Source organism: Orbicella franksi, chromosome 4 (assembly GCF_964199315.1).
Source record: "Orbicella franksi chromosome 4, jaOrbFran1.1, whole genome shotgun sequence".
Classification (NCBI taxonomy): Eukaryota; Metazoa; Cnidaria; class Anthozoa; order Scleractinia; family Merulinidae; genus Orbicella; species Orbicella franksi.
In genome coordinates, this window is record NC_138148.1 from 11919801 (window position 1) to 11938867 (window position 19067).

General features: G+C 38.2%; 2 protein-coding genes across 5 annotated transcripts in view; one reads left to right on the forward strand and one right to left on the reverse strand.

Moving 5' to 3' along the window:
• LOC145484609 (uncharacterized) overlaps window positions 1–4285 on the reverse strand; it is a 35089-nt gene extending 30804 nt beyond the window's left edge. For 2 of the 4 annotated variants that reach the window (XR_014049037.1, XM_081463205.1), the window contains exons 1-2: window positions 4161–4285; window positions 3755–3843 (exon numbers count right to left, since the gene is read on the reverse strand). Coding sequence is in view for 1 of the 4 variants with exons in the window: in XM_081463205.1 (XP_081319331.1) it covers window positions 3755–3843; window positions 4161–4233 (162 nt within the window). In the remaining 3 variants the exon portion in view is untranslated. The remainder of the gene's footprint in view (window positions 1–3754; window positions 3844–4160) is intronic. The other 2 variants (XM_081463206.1, XM_081463207.1) reach the window with 2 other exon arrangements.
• A 13090-nt stretch (window positions 4286–17375) lies between these two features.
• Window positions 17376–17956, forward strand: LOC145486044 (uncharacterized). The gene is made up of 2 exons (XM_081464743.1): window positions 17376–17659; window positions 17753–17956. Exons 1-2 carry the CDS (start codon window positions 17383–17385, stop codon window positions 17917–17919), a joined length of 444 nt encoding a protein of 147 aa, XP_081320869.1. The 5' UTR covers window positions 17376–17382; the 3' UTR covers window positions 17920–17956.
• The last annotated feature ends 1111 nt before the right edge of the window (window positions 17957–19067 follow it).

Genomic DNA, 19067 nt, shown 5'->3' on the forward strand with positions numbered 1-19067 from the left:
CCTCCCTTCAATTTTTGTGTGGAGGTAGGTTACCTTGAGGGATAAACAAAAACTACCTTAGTTGGATCGGCAGATGTATTTTAGCCATGGTAACCGCACTAGATGACGTCGGCCTCAGGACCATGTTTTGAGCAAAAGTTCCACTCTAAAAAAGTAAAAGTAAATGAGACTGGTTCTCAGGTGCATGGGAACCAATTCAGATGAAATTCATACAGATGGTAGAGCCACTCTTCCAGTTTATAAAATTCATTGTTAAAATATTTTGGGTTTTATAAACAAGAAGAAAATTAAATGCTCATCTTACTATGTTCCCTGTCAGCCATTTAGACAAGCAGGAAAAACAACCACAACCATATTCCGAATTTCTCCGAAAGTACTCTTTCCACATAAACCAAATTAGCAGCAGATATTACACACTCAGATATTGACATTTCTAAATATCATAAAATCAATTTGGGGAAACTATATTCTGGCCATGGGTACTAAAGACACCTGGGGCAAATTGCAAAAAACTGCAAAATTGGTAATTTGGAGGGCACTAGTATCTGGCTCAAACAGGCTTTGGAGAGAGAAAATCAGCTTCAAAAGTATCTTTAAGTTTTATCATCTTGTCTGTTACCTACATTTAGTTAATAAGGTTTTGGCCAATGAATTTGATGAAATATAAATTGATACAAAATCTACCTTGAAGGTTTTGGGAATTTCTTCAGGATGCTTTTGTCATGTGGTTCTCTCCAGTGTCTCTCCTTCGCTTGCTCCATTTTCTTGACCAAATCTAGCGCAACCTCTAATTTAACGGTTACTCCCATTGAATATCCAGTTTGCCGTGTTTCAGACCAGAGATGATGATACAAGTAGCGTGCATACACTTGACAAAGAATAGTTGACAAGGTCAAAATATGGTCGTAATACTTGTGATGTCTGCTGCCGAGCACCTAAATTCATCAATGTTATCCAACCAGGAAGTAATGTAAATGTGTCGAGATCAATGTACAAAGCAAATGCATGCCTTTGAACAATCCAAAGTAACTTCTTAGGCTAAAATCAAGTCAGATATTGTGGTAGCCGATAAGCCAACAATGGTACATAAACTGAAAGTGTAGGTCAGAAGTCCGAGAAGCACGACTGCTGACGAGATGTAACACAATGTAATGGGATGTAACACTGGATGTAAGAGTAATGATATCGTATTGTAATGGGGTTGTTTTACAATAGCAATGGTGAAGAAAGTCAAAACAAAAAAAAAAAGAAAATCGAAAAACTGAATAAAAGCATCAAAGAAAAATTAAACATTGAGCAATCTCGATCATACCCTGGGAAACTAGGTACAAGGTTGAAATGTTTAGGTGCAAATTCTAACTCGGATTCATACATACCACAGGACCCCATGCTGAATTTTATTTTTCATTGAATAGGTACAAGTGCAATCTGCATTTTTGGCATGCACAGCATGAATTTCCTTTTTTTTATGCATACATGTATAGACAGACAGAGTTCGAACGTCCAAGAGTTCTTAGAAAAACTAACTTCCAGGGTCCGAAACTGTGCTTTCCTGGTCGCTAATGCGACTAAAAATTTTGCACTGGCAACCAGAATTTCACAACTGGTCGCCAGCAGGCGATTAACTATTTCATGCCACGATAATTACACTAACAATAACTTTGATTTTCAGCCAAATCGATTAAATTAAAATTCAAAGCCGCCCGCCAATTGGTCACTTCCTTTTTACCTTCCCGCTGCTTTTGAAGTATAAAACCAATTTTCCTGTTATTATAATTCTACCACAACGTCTCACAGCGACGATCAGTGCAAAGCTTCGTTGCCATGTTTTTCAGCAGTTTCCCATAACATGCGTATCGCGGGCACAAGACACCATGTGCGTTCTTTCGCCATGAACATTTATCCAGGCGATGTGGTGTCCAAAGATGTTCTGAAATCTTTCCATAATTTATTACAAGGTGGAGACAGAACATCGCGAAGAAATTAGATGAAGATTTAGATATTCTCTGGGTGTCCAAAGGTGGAAATGTGGATCTGTCAAAGTAGTCAAAAGATGATTTCAGCACTGGTTTGATTCCTGATTACATTGATCGCAAATGTTTGCCGGCAAGCCTGAGGCGACCAAAAAGTTTGGTTTGTGTTTCGCTGCAAAGTAAAAATTTTATTGACACTTTTTGGCGACCACATTTTTCCATTTGGCGACTGAAAAAAGAAATTTCAGTCGCCAGTTGGCGCCTGCCGAAAAAAGTTAATTTCGGACCCTGACTTCCTTGTTCTCATTTAAGCCTGCACATCATTTGTTGTTAACAAAAACCTGAACATATTTTAACACCTGTCAGTACTCCTGGATTTACTGTAGCTAAACCAAGAGATGATAAATGGTATCCTCTCTTATATAAACTTGATCCAGTGTTGTGAAGCCAATGGAAGCAATCAAAATGTGCAAAACGATCAGTGAAGTGCTTTTCTTTTGTCCTCTTTAAATTCACCACTGTAAAACAGTCATAAAAGTGGATCAAAAGTCATCCTTTTATCCCTCTATCAATGATATATTGTACCAAAAATATCTAAAGAAGAGACAATGCCATTGCGACAATGTTGCTTTATCTGAAGCTACAAAAACAAACAAACAAAAAACGGGTATATTGCATTTTAAAAGTACATCCAGTCAGCAGTTAATTTGTTCCGCGTATTTCTGGTCTACATACATTTGGTCGTAAACAACGATTTCTTTGCTTCTCGACCATGCACCATGGAATGTACGGCTCGATTTAGTCAGACTTAAATCAGAATCGTCACAGACATACATTTGCTTAGCCGTGATCTTGATGCATCTATTTAACTTCCTGGATGGATTTTGGATGGATTATATTGATGAATTATTTCGATACTCGACACACGACTGTGTGTGACCTGCGTTCAACTATTCTTTATTTGGGTTAATGCAACATCATCTGTGGTCTAAAAATAGATGTTCGGTCAGGCTAGCCAGTTAGATAGAGTCTGTGCAAGATTTGGTCAAGAAAATGGAGCTAGCAAATCAAGGAGAGACCCATACTATACGACAAAAGCATCCTGAAGAAATTCCCAAAAGTTGCAAGGTAGGCTTTGATTCAATTTATATTTCATCAAATTCGTCAGCCAAAACCTAATCAATCAAATGTAGATAACAGATAACATGATAGAAAATACTTCTGAAGCGGATATTCTCTATCTAAAGCCTGTTTGAGCTAAACAGAAGTGCCCTCAAAATTTTCAATTTTCCAATTTTTTGCAACTTGCCTCAGATGTCTTCAACACCCATGGCCAGAATATAATTTTCCTCAAATAGATTTTATAATATTTAGAAACTTCAATATCTATTTAAGCTCTGCCGCTAATTTGGTTTTTTGAGAAAGAGTACCTTCGGAGAAATTACGAATATGGTTGTGCTTCTTTTTCCGGCTTGTCAAAATGGCTGACAGGCAACATAGTAGGATGAGCATTGTCTTCTTGATTATAAAACTCAAAATACTTAAACGGCAAATTTTATATACTAGGCGAGTGCCTCTACCATCTGTATGAATTTCATTTGAATTGGTTCACATGCACCTGAGAACCAGACTCATTTATTTTTACTTCTTGAGAGTGAGTTTTTTGGTCAAAACATAGACCTCAGGCTGAGGTGATCAAGTTCGGTTACCATGGCATTTCCAACTTTCCTTCACTTTCCTGGAGAATTGCTTCTAAGTTATTTAGATATTTCGATACGTACTTGTGTGTGGAATGCGAATAACTTAAACAGTGATTCGATAGTTTCACACCAGCAGCAGACTTTCCAGTGAACTTCAGACGCACTGTAAACTTTGAAAGGAAACAATCAACAAGTCAGCCGTCTCTGGTTACCTTTTAGATCGGATTTTTGTGGAGTGTGACAAGAAATTGACCAAACTCCTTACGCTTCTTTCTTAGTTTCGTTTGTATGGAGAACTGTGGCTAAAATTAAGAGTTTGTATGGAGATCAGCAGCTGACATTGAATTCGTTCAATGTATGGGTAATTTACCGAATAATTTTTCCAACGGTGTGATGATAAGAGACAAGGTAGGCAACTTTGGCCAGTTTGACGACTATTAACACTCTTCAGAAACGAGTCAAAATTGCACACAAAACTAGCACTTACTCACAATATTTCTCGCTGAACTCACAATGTAAAGCCTGTAGTTTCTCTCTCTGCAGTCCAATGAAGTACACATTCAGTTTTCCCCGTGTTAGCTGGGCAAAAAGTTGAAATACGACGGTCAAGAATCGGAAGTGACCACTTCTCTATTTTCACTTCGTCACGAAAAAAAAAAAGCGCATGAGCAAGTCTCAACGGGGCACGGCGGAAAAACCGCTGATTGGCTGAAAAATCCGTTGTCTTGGAGCAGGAGGGAGAGGTCAACTTCGCTTGCGTAGCAGTGCGATTGCGCACCCGATGATCTTGGCCATTATGACGTCACTTGTGAGCCGGTGTCACAGTGAAATGTGTATCCCCGGACAGGTCTGGAAAACCGCTGAGCATGCGCACTCAGTTCCCGCCTTCAAATGTTTCAAAATGGACGAATAAGATTTCGCCACGTAATTCAGCCTTTCATCAGGCTGCTCATACATTTATTCAAACTTCCATAATCGGTTGAATTACGCCTTCGACGTTTCTAGTTTGCCTTGGCATTGTGTTTAGTGAGATCGGCGGTCATTTTCTACAGAATATTCACCCTTACCTGGTTCCCCCTTGTGTTAACGTTCGCTACTGGTGGAAGAGAAACTGGACTCTGATTTTCTCATTTGTTAAGACGGCCCAGTGTTTGTTAAGCTTGAGATTTGGACTACGTTATCGTTGTTTCTTCCGCAAGGAAATATCAAAAATGACTTTTTTTTCGTTTCCATGGTTTTGAGAAAACACTTCCCAAAGGCATTATATGGTTGTAAACCGAAAGGAGCAGCTCAGTGAAGCTCTTTAACGATGAATAATGGCTGGATTAATGGCAATCTGACGGCAAGACCTCGTCCGAGCGGATGCAAAAAGTGACTCTGTGAGTAGAGACAAGTTGTTTTCTCATTAGGCGTTCCTTTCGTGTTAAATACCATCAAGATTGTAATTCCCATCATTTAATCAATGCTCTATTGTAGTGTATTGCACGCCTCTCTTTGTTCATGTGAAATAAAATAGGATTTGTTTAGAATATCAAGATGGAGTTGTAGTCTTTCTTCTCAGCGTCACGGTTAGCTGTCGAATTTTTCCCGCCATTTCAAGGTACATCCACTTTGAAAAATTTAGCTTACCTAGCTCAAAACAAGCAACTGGATTTCTCTTAGATCTTGTACTTTTTGTGGAAATCAATAATATGCGCCAAGGGACAACGGGCCCTTCGAGGCGGTAAAGAAAAGGATTGCTCGATCAGATCGCTGTTAATGAAATGAATTAGGGGAGGGTATGTTTTCTGTTCTTTCGGCCAAATGAAAATTCACGGAAAAATATTAAACGAGACAACTTGTTGCTTTCCGCAAAGTTCCGCTGGTGACACCTGATCAGGGAGGCTGACTAAAGTACCCCTAACATTACAGTGTTCGAGAGCCTGGACCACAGCGATTTAGCTTTCTTTAAACCCGAGCATTTGCAACAAACACTTAAGCTTAAGTTAATTCAAGCAGACGCACAGGAGCAAATAGTTTGCAGCAAACATTATATTTCGCCGAAATAGGTAGGTACATAAGCTTATATTCAAGCTTCTCAGAATTAAAAATAATCGTACACTGTAGTAGGATGCAAGGTTGGTAGCATAAGCACTTCACTGGCTTCTGATCAGGGCATTGTAATGGTTTCTTTTGTTTTTGAAGCAATAAAGAAAAATTATCTTGCACCATACAATACCTGCGTTTACTTTACGGAGCATCCCTAAAAAGGGCTTTCCAGCATCAGTACCAAAAGTTTAACATACAGAAAATGCTTTACTAGTTGACACAACTCAACCTAAAAGACTCAACTTATTGATTTTTAATAAAAACAGAGAGCCAGATTTATAAAGCACTCCTGGGTCAATGTGTGATCCAAGTATTGCTGGAATATAAAACCCAAAAAACAATATTTAGGATTTAAAGTGAAAAAAAAAATTACTTCATGAATCTGAATGTCAGAAAAAAATGTATTATTCAATGAAAATGTCTGTAAGAAAAAATACCAATCATTATCAAATCTCGTTTCCCCACAGGTATACAGGTATAGCATCAAAATAATTACATCAGACCTTTTAAATCATTCAGCAGAATGCTAACTTAAATGTCGCCAGATTACAACATGAAAGCATACACAATGTAGTTGAGGAGCTTGAACAAGTCAGTGCAAAGTTACTGGAGAAAACACAAAGTAACTATAACCCTATTTTGACTGGCAAGTTGTGCATCACCAGTCTCCGCCCCAACCATTCCATTCAAGTGAAAAAAAAAATTGTGATCAAACATGTAAATTTAATTTCTTATTTGAAATTGAAAACAGACAAATAAGTCAGTTTTTGCAAATTCCAAAAGAAGCTGCAGTTTGAGAATGGGATCATTATAAACCTTTCCCCCTAGAGTCAACCATCACTCTGTAGTCAAGGCTCATTACAAATTTTAACTATATTTGAGCATGCATCAGTGCTAATAAACAACAAAAGGGCTGAAGTGCTAACCCATGTTTAATGAAGGTATCAAGATAATATTATCCTTGACTGTACTCAACTGTTAATACAGGTAGAAATTAAAGGAGCTCAGTCACGGTATTTTGAGTTATTTTGGCCACATACAAAATTACCTTTAAATGGTAGGAAACCTGAAAATAACAGTTTAATAAGATAGAAAAACACCAAAGACAATGATAAACCATAAAGGAACAAGGATGGCTAAGGATGGAGCAGATTAACATGGATTACAAACAACGAATTTGAAAAGTTGAGGCTAAATTTTTTAATATGTGCAAACCGTGACTGAGCTCCTTTAAAATGTTGTGAACATTTATAGCAGAACCAGAATTTGGCAAACATGTTCAACAGTTTCACAGAGCACTGACCAAGCTGAAGCACTATACACAAGGGTGGTAAACACCTCTATGATCTGACTGAAATGGAAGCTTTCTGTGATCAGCATTCTGCTGGACTGTTTGGTCACTTGCAAAATACCTGTATCTACAGTAGTTCAGAGACAAAATGTTTACTTTGCATTTTATCAGGGACATCTGGCATAACATCTTTTTGTGTTTGTGTGCCTGCTAGAAAAACTCTCCAATTCAGAGGGCAAATGGCTCAAATCTCAAAATGAAAGGAGCCAGTCACAGTTCACTGATGTGTACATGGTTCTTGGGTTCAGCCGCCACCCACAGCCATTACTTAACTATGAAAAGACCTTGGTCGACAGACAAGAAGACAGGAGTACAAAAACAAAATTTGTTTAATAAGGGAGGCAATAAACGTGAGATCACATGTTGCTAATAATCATCAACTGGAATTAAATTAGTTAGTCTGAACCAGCAATTTTTTGGTATTTCCACTCTGTGCCCAACTTAGAAAACAGAAAAATTTGTTGTGGATCATAACAAAATTATTGTCCAATCAATGATCGTAGACAGAAGATGAGTCTACTTTGCATTAATACAAGGAGGTAATACCAATAAGAGTTATGATAGAAGTTTCAGTGTTACTGTATACTCCGAGAGCAGAAATGTAGAGTGTTTCACCCAAAACTTGCAGAATAGAAAGTTCACGCTCTTCATCAAGGAAGACATTTTTTTGCATGCCAAGCACTATCTGGTCCACAAGTTCTGTAGCAAGTACCACTTGGCATATGTGCACTGCAGTTGTGGATGTACAAAGTCACAACAAAATGGAAGTAGTTGATTTGGGAGATGATATCACTAAGAGTCACCGCAATGTTCACGTGACCATGGAGGGTGGCACAGTCCGCCCTTGGCAAGGGGCTATTGACGTTCAGCATCTCCTTGGTGTTGTATCCGTTGAAAGAGGAAATTATCACTGCCAAAACTTCCTTCAACATCTCCCTCTGCAATTCAAAGAGTTCAACTGGTCAAATGCTGAAAAAGGTTTTAAGGAATGAAAGTAATCTATGTTTGTAAAAAATGCAGTGTGCTTTAAGAATTTAGCAAGACATAGGACATGAAATGGTTTGTGCTGCTAAGGTATGGCACATAATTTTCAGAACCACCTTGAAGTTTTCACAGGGAAAAAGATTGAAATCCTTCACTCTAATTTTAGAAGGTAGCTAGTTTTGTAACTGTGTAGGAAAATCAAATTTTCAAAAGAGGAGGCTTTAGAAGCAATAAATTGCCTCAAAACTGTAACAGAATCATTCAACCTGTGGTAAATTGTTGAAATTAACTCAAGAAAAACTTCAAAAAAAAATTGTCAAAATAATTATGGTTAAGAATCTCCTGGTTTTTTCCATTTTCGAATTCTTAAGTAATGAAGACATTGCATGGTCAGGTGCTATGGCCACTGGTATGGAATTTTATTGGAAGGTGGAAACATCACAAACATGTATTGTGAAGTGGACATAATATAATGAACTATTATTTTTGAAAGTTGTACAATGTAAGTTATTAATGACCTTCTTAACTGTATGTATACAGAATTCTGCTTACCAATTTCTTGACTTTTACTGTATGAGCTGAGGTGTATGCCAATGACAGCTCAGCTTGAAGAAAACAAAAACAGTGGAGATGAAGACGACGATGAACCAGAAGAAAGCTCAAATAGAGTCAGAAAATCGAGGGGATGACAAGTTCGATGATCGATTACAGGAAAAAGGTTGATGACATCAAAGCAAGCAAAATTTGCGGAGCGCTTCTGAATTTACATACCCTGGTCCCAGAGATTTTTCTTGATTTTTCTCCGCACGAGAAAGCTACGAGAGAGCCGCGAAGTGGTGAAAACACGAGTCGCGAAGCGGCGAGAAAGAAAGACGAGGTTTTTCTTTCTCGCCGCTTCGCGAAAAGAAAAATGAAGAAAAACCTCTGGGACCAGGGTAGAATTTAAAAGGAAACGAATCCACCAGAGATCCTTCCATTATATACAAATCCCAAACAGAAACCAATGCAAGGATGTAGCAGAATTTCGCGCCGAATTTGCTGTGCTCCTCTAAGCGCAGGCTAACATCGTCGTTGTCGGCAAACATCAACTGCAATCCATTGATTTTATGCTCATCCTCGACAACCCAGTCTTTCTTCATAAATAACCATTGATAAAAGTGCAAGTATACTGACAAACTGGCCAAGGAAAAAGCACCAACTTGTGGTGAAAAGAGCACAATCAAGCGCAGTTCACACAAACTACCGTTCAATGGCCACTCGATCGCGCTTCCAATCCCCGCAGTAAGTCAGCGGTCAACGTTCTGCGCACGCGTCCTTAAAAAAAAGTCCCCAACCAATCAGCGGTTTTTGAGACCTGTCGTATTGCCGTGATATGTGTATCCCCGCACACATATCACTAGTGATATGTGTATCCCCCCCAAAATGGCGACCAGTGATATGTGTATCCCCCACCCCCCTCCCCTCTACTTTAAAAAGCAATATCCTCCTTGAAAGCGCTCTCGTCGTCCGGTCGCTTACCGGACGAACGACTAACCCAAACAGGCTTCAGTAAAACACAAATCTCAATTTTTGTAGTTGAAAAGGTTTACGTATCTGCTGCTGGAATTGTGTTCTTGATCCTAACTGGTTTTCTGCGAGCAGGATATAATGAATTTAAAGTTGAACACCAAATGGATCTAGATATATTTCAATTTGAGTTTCACGGCACCGGATTTCTAGGACGATATTAATTGCGCGGTGCATTCTCACCCCTCGAGTAACGCATATTCTCCACTGTTCATCGCCTTGTTTGCATCTGAATTATTCGTGGAGTGAAACACATATCACGGCTTCGACCCGATCGCCATAAAATGATTAGTGGCACTCGTGTATCCCCTGCACCCGCTTTTCAGTTCGACTTTTTGTAAGATATGTTAAGTCTCAAGCTGTATACATTGCTATACTGCGAATATTGCTAGCACGTTTCACAATATTCGACGTTTATTCTTCGGCAGTTAGCCTAGATTACGGCTGTCTTCAGGGGATACACATATCACTGCGCCATGTAATAATTAGTGATATGTGTATCCCCTGCATGCGGTAGGCGACGGTGTACAACCGAGGTCAGTGAAACTCCAGAAATCCCAAGCTATGAATAAATGCCTGGTGTGAATATTTCTAGCAAGCCAGCTTTGACAATGCAAATGTTATGGGCATTTTTCTTCTTGGGTAGAAAGCCAATATAACAGCTGTGTCCATGGGGATACACATATCACTAGTTCATGAAATAATCAGTGATATGTGTATCCCTTATTATCCCGTGCACGCGTGCACGCGTTTTTAGTGGAATTATCGAGTTTCAAACTTCAGTGAACCCAAGCCGTGTAAAAACGTCGGGTGCTAATATTTATGGTTAGCCAAATGTTGCAAAATTCAACAACTTGGACCTTCATATTCAACAACTTATATTTATGTTCAACAACATATATTTATATTCAACATTTTATATTTATATTCAACGATACGCATTTTCTTTCAACTTCAACCCAAATTATTTTCATTCAACAAAAATATTTGTTCAACTTCAACCAAAAATAATATCATTCAACAAAAATATTTGTTCAACTTCAACCAAAAATAATTTCATTCAACAAAAATATTTGTTCAACTTCAACCGAAAATAATTTCATTCAACAACAATATTTGTTCAACTTCAACCCAGATTATTTTCATTCAACAAAAATATTTGTTCAACTTCAACCAAAAATAATTTCATTCAACAACAATATTTGTTCAACTTCAACCACAATTATTTTTATTCAACAATAAAGTTCCCGGACATTCAAAATAGTCATTCAACAAAATTCCCCGTCCCACCCCCTGAACTACCCCGAACGCTGTCACAAATCCCTAGTGTTTTGGGTACCCAAAACACTGAAAGCGTAAAACTGATGCAAGTGAAATCATCCACAATTCTGTTCAAAACCCATTTATCTTCTTACGAAGCTTTGTCTCAATAAATTAAAGCGTTCTTTAGCTTGATATAAACACAATACGTCTCTGAAAATAGTCGCAATTCATAACAGACTGTCTGATCCGAGTCCGCAGTTATAACGACATATAAAACCGAATTCACGCGCCAAAGATCCTTGTATGAACATGCGCTTGGTGCCTATCGATAACCCTTGAAATGCACGTTATTTAAAACGAGAAAGGCGCTTTCTAAACCTCCGATAGTGCGGCGATTAAAATCAATATGCGAACGAACGGCCGTCACGCAATATGCAGGTCTCAAGCTGTGACCGACCTCTGTATGTGTTGCCTGTCGGAAATAAACTCTGGCTTAGACTTGTTTGTCGCTCTTTCCTTGACCATCCCTCCTAGTGTACGTAGATTTTGCCGGGGAACAGTTCTCTATGCCATGAAATAAGTTTTTTGCTTCGGAGACAAAACCAAAATAAATATAAATAAAGTATATACAAGGCTAATCCTTGGATACAGGGAAAGTCTTAGACTTGTTTATTTCTCGCTCTTTCCTTAACCATCCCTCCTATTAGATTTTGCCATCAAAGCAGTTTTTTTCTTCGGAGACAATTCTATAAAAAATGCAAATAAAGTAGACAAGACTACGTCCTTTGAACACTGGGAAAGTGGGATACTTAAATCCCTGGTGATATATGGGTATCCCTTTCCAATATGCTTGTTTGTTATCGTTTCTTTAATTCAGGCTAGCCAAATCGACCGAGGATTAAAAGGCAAAGCAAACCTTTTATATCTTCATCTTATATATTCCGGCAAAATCTACATATACTAGGAGGGATGGTCAAGGAAAGAGCGACAAACAAGTCTAAGCCAGAGTTTATTTCCGACAGGCAACACATACAGAGGTCGGTCACAGCTTGAGACCTGCATATTGCGTGACGGCCGTTCGTTCGCATATTGATTTTAATCGCCGCACTATCGGAGGTTTAGAAAGCGCCTTTCTCGTTTTAAATAACGTGCATTTCAAGGGTTATCGATAGGCACCAAGCGCATGTTCATACAAGGATCTTTGGCGCGTGAATTCGGTTTTATATGTCGTTATAACTGCGGACTCGGATCAGACAGTCTGTTATGAATTGCGACTATTTTCAGAGACGTATTGTGTTTATATCAAGCTAAAGAACGCTTTAATTTATTGAGACAAAGCTTCGTAAGAAGATAAATGGGTTTTGAACAGAATTGTGGATGATTTCACTTGCATCAGTTTTACGCTTTCAGTGTTTTGGGTACCCAAAACACTAGGGATTTGTGACAGCGTTCGGGGTAGTTCAGGGGGTGGGACGGGGAATTTTGTTGAATGACTATTTTGAATGTCCGGGAACTTTATTGTTGAATAAAAATAATTGTGGTTGAAGTTGAACAAATATTGTTGTTGAATGAAATTATTTTTGGTTGAAGTTGAACAAATATTTTTGTTGAATGAAAATAATCTGGGTTGAAGTTGAACAAATATTGTTGTTGAATGAAATTATTTTCGGTTGAAGTTGAACAAATATTTTTGTTGAACGAAATTATTTTTGGTTGAAGTTGAACAAATATTTTTGTTGAATGATATTATTTTTGGTTGAAGTTGAACAAATATTTTTGTTGAATGAAAATAATTTGGGTTGAAGTTGAAAGAAAATGCGTATCGTTGAATATAAATATAAAATGTTGAATATAAATATATGTTGTTGAACATAAATATAAGTTGTTGAATATGAAGGTCCAAGTTGTTGAATTTTGCAACATTTGGCTAACCATAAATATTGCCTGCGGTTTTGACAAGGTTGATGCGCTATATTATAACAGTTGTGTTTCTGGGGATACACATATCACTGCGCCATAAAATAATTAGTGATATGTGTACCCCTGCACGCGATTTCAGTTTAGATATTTAGACATTCGAGTTGCAAACTCCGCAAACCTCAACCTGGGTATAAACGTCGTAGCGAGTAAGCAGCCAGCACGTTTCGGCAATAATTGGCCATTTTCTTCGATCAGGTAGATAGCCAATCTAACGGCTGTGTTTAGGGGATACACAGTGAGGTCACTGCGCCATAAATAATTAGTGATATGCGTATCCGCTGTTCGAAGTTTTAGTCAGATATACAATCGAGTCGGTTGGAACTCAACCAAACTCAAGAAATCCTAATCTGCTCCGTTGGGCGCGAATTCATTTCTGGTTTCTTCTACTCTTTACAGCGCTCGTTGGAACCTCGCAACCGAGTCGCCATTTTGTTCGTTGAATGTCCAGGCGCGTATCAGTGTTTTGTGTATCCCCACGGGGGATACACATATCACTAGTGATATGTGTGCGGGGATACACATATCACGGGGATACACATATCACTGTAGCCGGCCAGTGAAGTTTCGATGGCCGCTAAAATAATGACACCAGAAAAGTTTTTCATCCGATGATTGCTCAAAGAATTTGAAAGAAAGCGATCAACAGAGCACAGGAATAAGATAACCTGTTAATATTGTGTCTAAAATTATTTTGGTTTTCAATAACTAGATGTCAAAAGGCTCAAAAACACGCAAAATTTCGAGATCGCTCAATTGAAAACGTGATTTAAAAGTGAAACTTTGTGCTCGTTTCATGGGCGATATCTGGAAAACCTAACAATGAACAACACAAACACAAAAATATGATCTTGATATGGTTTAAAACGTTTGAATGGTGATGAAAACGAATCATTTAAAATATGCATAAAAATGATCAGTGGGTTTAAATCCATTATTTTGTAGACGATAGCATGGAGGACCTGCTGATCAATAATCGAAAACCTCAAAATATGAGAAAGTATTAGATGGAAAATGCTCCCTTACAAAGAAATTTAAGCTATCAAGTCATAAGCTGGGTTGGAAAGTAAATAATGCACCAAGGAATTATTTTTCTGCGCTAAATTATCCGCAAAACCGTCGAAGATAACATTTTCTTCCGCGAGGCCAACCAACTGACGCAAGCTTCCGAGAAGGCGTGTGGATATTTTAGATGGTAAAATGATACAAAATCATTGTATGGGAGACCTAGATGAAACGGATGATATTCAGAATAACATGGACGAGACCTTAACAGAAAGGTGCTTCATTTCATGTGAAAATGTTCGTCAAATATGAGATCAATGCAGGATCTGTTTCCTCGGGCGTCCGCATGCAATGCAAAGCTGTTTCTTGTCTCGCAGCTTCTTCTGAACTTCTGACAACAAAGGCATCCTAAACTGTTGCTTTGGGTTCTAATTTTTTTTGCTAATTTCTCAGTGAGTTCACTTAAACCTGTATAGACTGTAAAAGAAAACTGTGTAGGATGTTACATGGAAAGAACTAAAAAATAGAGAATCTGGTTCCAAGCAGCAACTGAGTTGAAGAGGAAAGAAAATATGAACTGGGACACTTCTTATGCTAAGCCATTGGCAATAAGAGTTAACTTATCCAGGAGAAACCTGTTGAGCCAAAATGACTTATCGCCAAAACAAATAGTTCAGTACACTAAGGAAGGTTATGACAAAGGTGATCTCTTATTGTAACCAAACCGCTTGTTTTCTAATAGTATCTGTCTTGAGACACTGTGAAAGCTTTACTGCCTCTAAGTTTGAAATGATAATCAATTCTTTTCTTTATACTTTATGCTTTTAATTTTCATCACAGTAAATCGTATTTAAATAAAGATAGCTTCGACAATTATTTTACATTAAGTTTAAACCGACCTACAAAGAAATATTGTGGAGAAGAGTGTCACAGACGTTGTACTTGTAAACATGAACCCCAAGCCTGATTTCTCCCCAGCTCCCTCCATCCCAGGTTCCCTGTTGCTTTTTGCATTGATGACTTTATTTTTGGTTTCAAGAGAATGCATCATGCAAGTGATAAGCATACATTTTCCACAAATAACAAAAAAAAAACACAAGATTGGGTTTTAAATGTTTAATTGACAGTACATTGACAATAAATAGATAGCTTTACATGGTCAGAAAACAGGCCTGCTTGGATGGTCTTGCAAAGGTAGTGGAGGATGGTAACCTACGATCAAATAAGACTCCTCTTAATATTCACCAGTTGAAAATTGGAGTAAATGTTGACGTGACCTCCCTTCCCTCTTTGGTTTTTATTTCACCCCTAACTCTTTTCAACACAAAATGCAAACTAAAAGATAAATTTCCTAATGAGATCTAGCACCAGGAACTCAATATGTATTTACCATTAAAAAAACTAATTCTCACAATTAAATGATCCAAATCCATCCACCTTTTAAGTCCCATCCAAGCAGATACAATGCGGTAATGTACATGGAACTAATATCATAATTTATAAAACATTATACAGCTCATTTCCAGTATCAATGTATTGAATTGAGGTCTTCAGATTTTCAAATAAAGAATTTTTTTCAGCACCCTCACCTGCACAAAGGAAAAACAAAATTTCTGAAGCATGTCAAACAAACTACAACAAACCCTCTGCATAAAGCATTTTTGGATCCTGACATAAACAAAAGTTACAATATTGTTTAGGAATTAAAATAAATCAAACTTCAAATTCCTAAATTGTTGATCCAGTTGTGACAATTTTGTAAACATCATAAGATCAGCAACAGGAACTCAAGGTGACCAGAGTTTGGAACTCAAGTTTTGTTATATAAGCATACATGATTACAGCTGACAGTGAGGCCCCTTATTTGGTCATAGGTAACAAAGAAAGCCCTCCCCCCAGTGACCCTAGATGAGCTGAGTTTCACACCATTTTGTTGAGAAAGCGAAACACAAGTCACCCTTAGCAACATAACCAGGGTAACACTGGTAGGCCTCATAACCTTTCTTCGTCAAAAGACTGGCCTACCTGGGGCAACTCATGGTATGAAGAAATCAAAATTAACTCACAAAACCCCACAGTGATCAAATGACTGAAAGGAAGCCAAAGGAAGAAGGATAACTGAGCATTAGAATATGAAAAAAGGCTTAAGTAATCCTGGAGGGACAACTTCATTTCATATAAACACTTGATAAAGTTGCCTCAGAAGGGTCTGATAGTGTTGTCTCCAGTACCCAAGACCATATAAATGAGGCCTTGTACTCTCTCCTCCGTAGAGGCTCCCTAAGGGAAATTGAATATACTCTGAACTACCAGCCTAAGGTCAAAGCAGCACAAGAGAGGCCTATGCAGAGGAGAGAGGGCCTTGTATGTCATTATGTTTAAAGAAAAGTCTTAGAAGACTAGACTGCAAACCATGGGTAAAATGTAGACTGCAGGCTTTTTAAGAATATCATATTCCCATTTTCATTTATAGAGAGATCAAGCTAGCCATACACTGGCTAATCTGAGCTGTATACTTCAGGCTAACAGGAGAACTAAACTCTCTATAAAGGAAATGGGAATACAATATTCTAAAAAAGTCTGCAGTCTTCATTTTTATCCTCTGTCTGCATTTTAACCACCGTTGTGCAGTAGGTAGGCTTTAAGTCTTATTTAAATAATTAAACTTAAGTTCTTGTTTGTGAAAATTCTCATTTCCGTCATTGTGGATAATATTTCTGTTTGCTAGGCCTGTTGCAGAAAATGTGGAAAGGTTTTAGTTTTCTGAAAGAACACTCCGAGCTCGAGATCGCAGATATTTCATACTCAAATGGACTAATCATTTTTACTGGTCATTCTTCAAAATCATCGTCAACTACAATGTTTTCCTATACATATAAACTATTCTGTGACCAAGTTACACGTTTCTTTAGGCTACCGATCACGTAAAAAACGCAATTTTACAGGGCGAACAGTCAAAATTTTGTCCCACATATTTCCACCGCAGAGCGATGACTGTAACACTTTAAATGCACTTTATGCGAGATTTTTCGGTTATAATTAAAATCTCCTTACCTCACAAGAAAGAAAAATGATAGTTACTCCTTGAGATCCAAATGCAACACCATTTGAATCCGGAATGATCGGAGAAATCTGCCTCAAAAAGTTGTAGCAGCGAGAGGCGACGACGCTATTTTCGAATGTCGCCTTTATCGCACAGCAGCCATCTTGGATTGACTTCATGTACTTTTGACACCAATGCGAGGCCACGCGTGTAAAGTCAACTTCCGGCGATCGAGGAGACAAGGCGATCGTCTGCAATCATGCCCAACGGAGATCACTGTTGCGTGCCGCAATGTAAAAATAATCGCGCTAAAAATATTCCAAATCATACCTTTCGCCAATTTCCCAGTGATGAAGCCATTCGAAAGCAGTGGGTTGTCAAAATACGGCGAGACGTGGGCAAAAGTGTCCAGGTAAATTGGTTAGGTTATCGATGTCATTGTTGCGCACATGTATTTACATTAATTATTATGATCTGGTCCATCTACAGATAACAAACAGCACAAGAGTATGTTCTGTACACTTTAAGGAAGCGGATTTTCAGACAACTTTAACAGGGAAGCGTGTTCTGGAGAAGCATGCAGTTCCGAGTATTTTTTGCTGGTCAAGATCACCCAGGAAAAGAAAATCTCCGACAAAGCGAGAACCACCGCGTGCACGAGTGCGATTGTTTGATGTAAGCGTGCCATCGTCCCCTGTCACTGTGACAGGTACATATTGTTGTCGATATTTCTTTAAACATACCTTGGTTAAAATCGTAAAATAATCAGAAGTATTTTTATGTTTTTCATTTTAATCCATAGCATCAACTTTCGGCCAAGCTTCTGGTGAGGAAAGTTCTATGGAGGTCCAACCGGAACTGTCATCCTCTCCTGTTGTTGTAGACTTCTCGGAGCCAATATACACTGTCACTGTCACAGGTAAATATTGTTCTCGGTATGTCCACCAGATTGCAGTACCAAAACTCTGAAGAAATCAAAGTACTCGCTGACTCAGCCATGATGTTTCAACACCCGTGGCCTTGCTTTCATGCGAAAAATGGTGACGTTGCATCCACGTCATAATGGCCATGATCATAGGGTCAGCCAAATCTGACGTGTTCACCTCTTCCTCCTGTCTTGGATCATGCTCAAGCGCTCGCCGCTGACAATTTGCGGCTGCAAACGAGTTTCGAAAATGTCTGGACATTTTGTAAGCGTTAGCATCGAACAGCAAGAAATGTTGTGGATTTTTTACCCAGTTAGAACTTCTACTTGTCACAGAGAACGTGGATTAAGCAGAAGCAAGTATGTTGCAAATATTGTATATATACATATTGTAATTATTTATTACGTGCTTTTATTATGTTATTTTAAACTCCTAGTATAGTTCCACTGTTTAAGGAGTATACTTATTAAAGATTAAAGATAAAGATTAGCCTGGTTTTGTCGCTTTCTTTGAGTGTTATTCCTTGTGTTGGGATTTCTTTTGGCCGTTGGTGTCGTGTTCCAAGCGGAAGCACCTGCTTAGTTTATTTACAATACTCTTCTGCTGCAGATATTGGTGTACTACGGAAGCCCCAAAGGGACATCTACTTATGAAAAATGGGAGTTCGTTTTTCGAGATTAAGAATTTGCTTTTTCGAAAATGGGAGTTTGTTTTTCGAAAATGCGAGTTTGTTTTACGAAAATGCGAGTTAGTTTTACGAAAATGGGAGTTTGTTTTTTCGAAAATGGGAGTTTGTTTTTTCGAAAATGGGAGTTTGTTTTTCGGAAATGAGAGTTTGTTTTACAAAAATGAGAGTTAGTTTTTTTTAAAAATGGGAGTTTGTTTTACGAAAATGGGAGTTTGTTTTGCGAAAATGGGGGTTTGTTTTGCGAAAATGGGAGTTTGTTTTGCGAAAATGGGAGTTTGTTTTTCGAAAATACGAGTTTGTTTTTTGAAAATGAGAGTTTGTTTTTCGATAATGAGAGTTTGTTTTGCGAAAATACGAGTTTGTTTTTCGAAAATGGGAGTTTGTTTTTCGAAAATGGGAGTTTGTTTTCTCGAAAATGGGAGGGTTTTTTTGATGATGAAAATGATTGACAGGCCAAACACGACTCCTATTGGTCAAGATAGAGCTAGCCAATGGCATAATGT

Coding starts and splice junctions, on each gene's coding strand:
- LOC145486044 (XM_081464743.1), top strand. CDS start 17,383: ATGTCATTGTTGCGCACATGTATTTACATTAATTATTATGATCTGGTC. Junction 17,660..17,752: donor GTCCCCTGTCACTGTGACAG/GTACATATTGTT, acceptor TTTAATCCATAG/CATCAACTTTCGGCCAAGCT.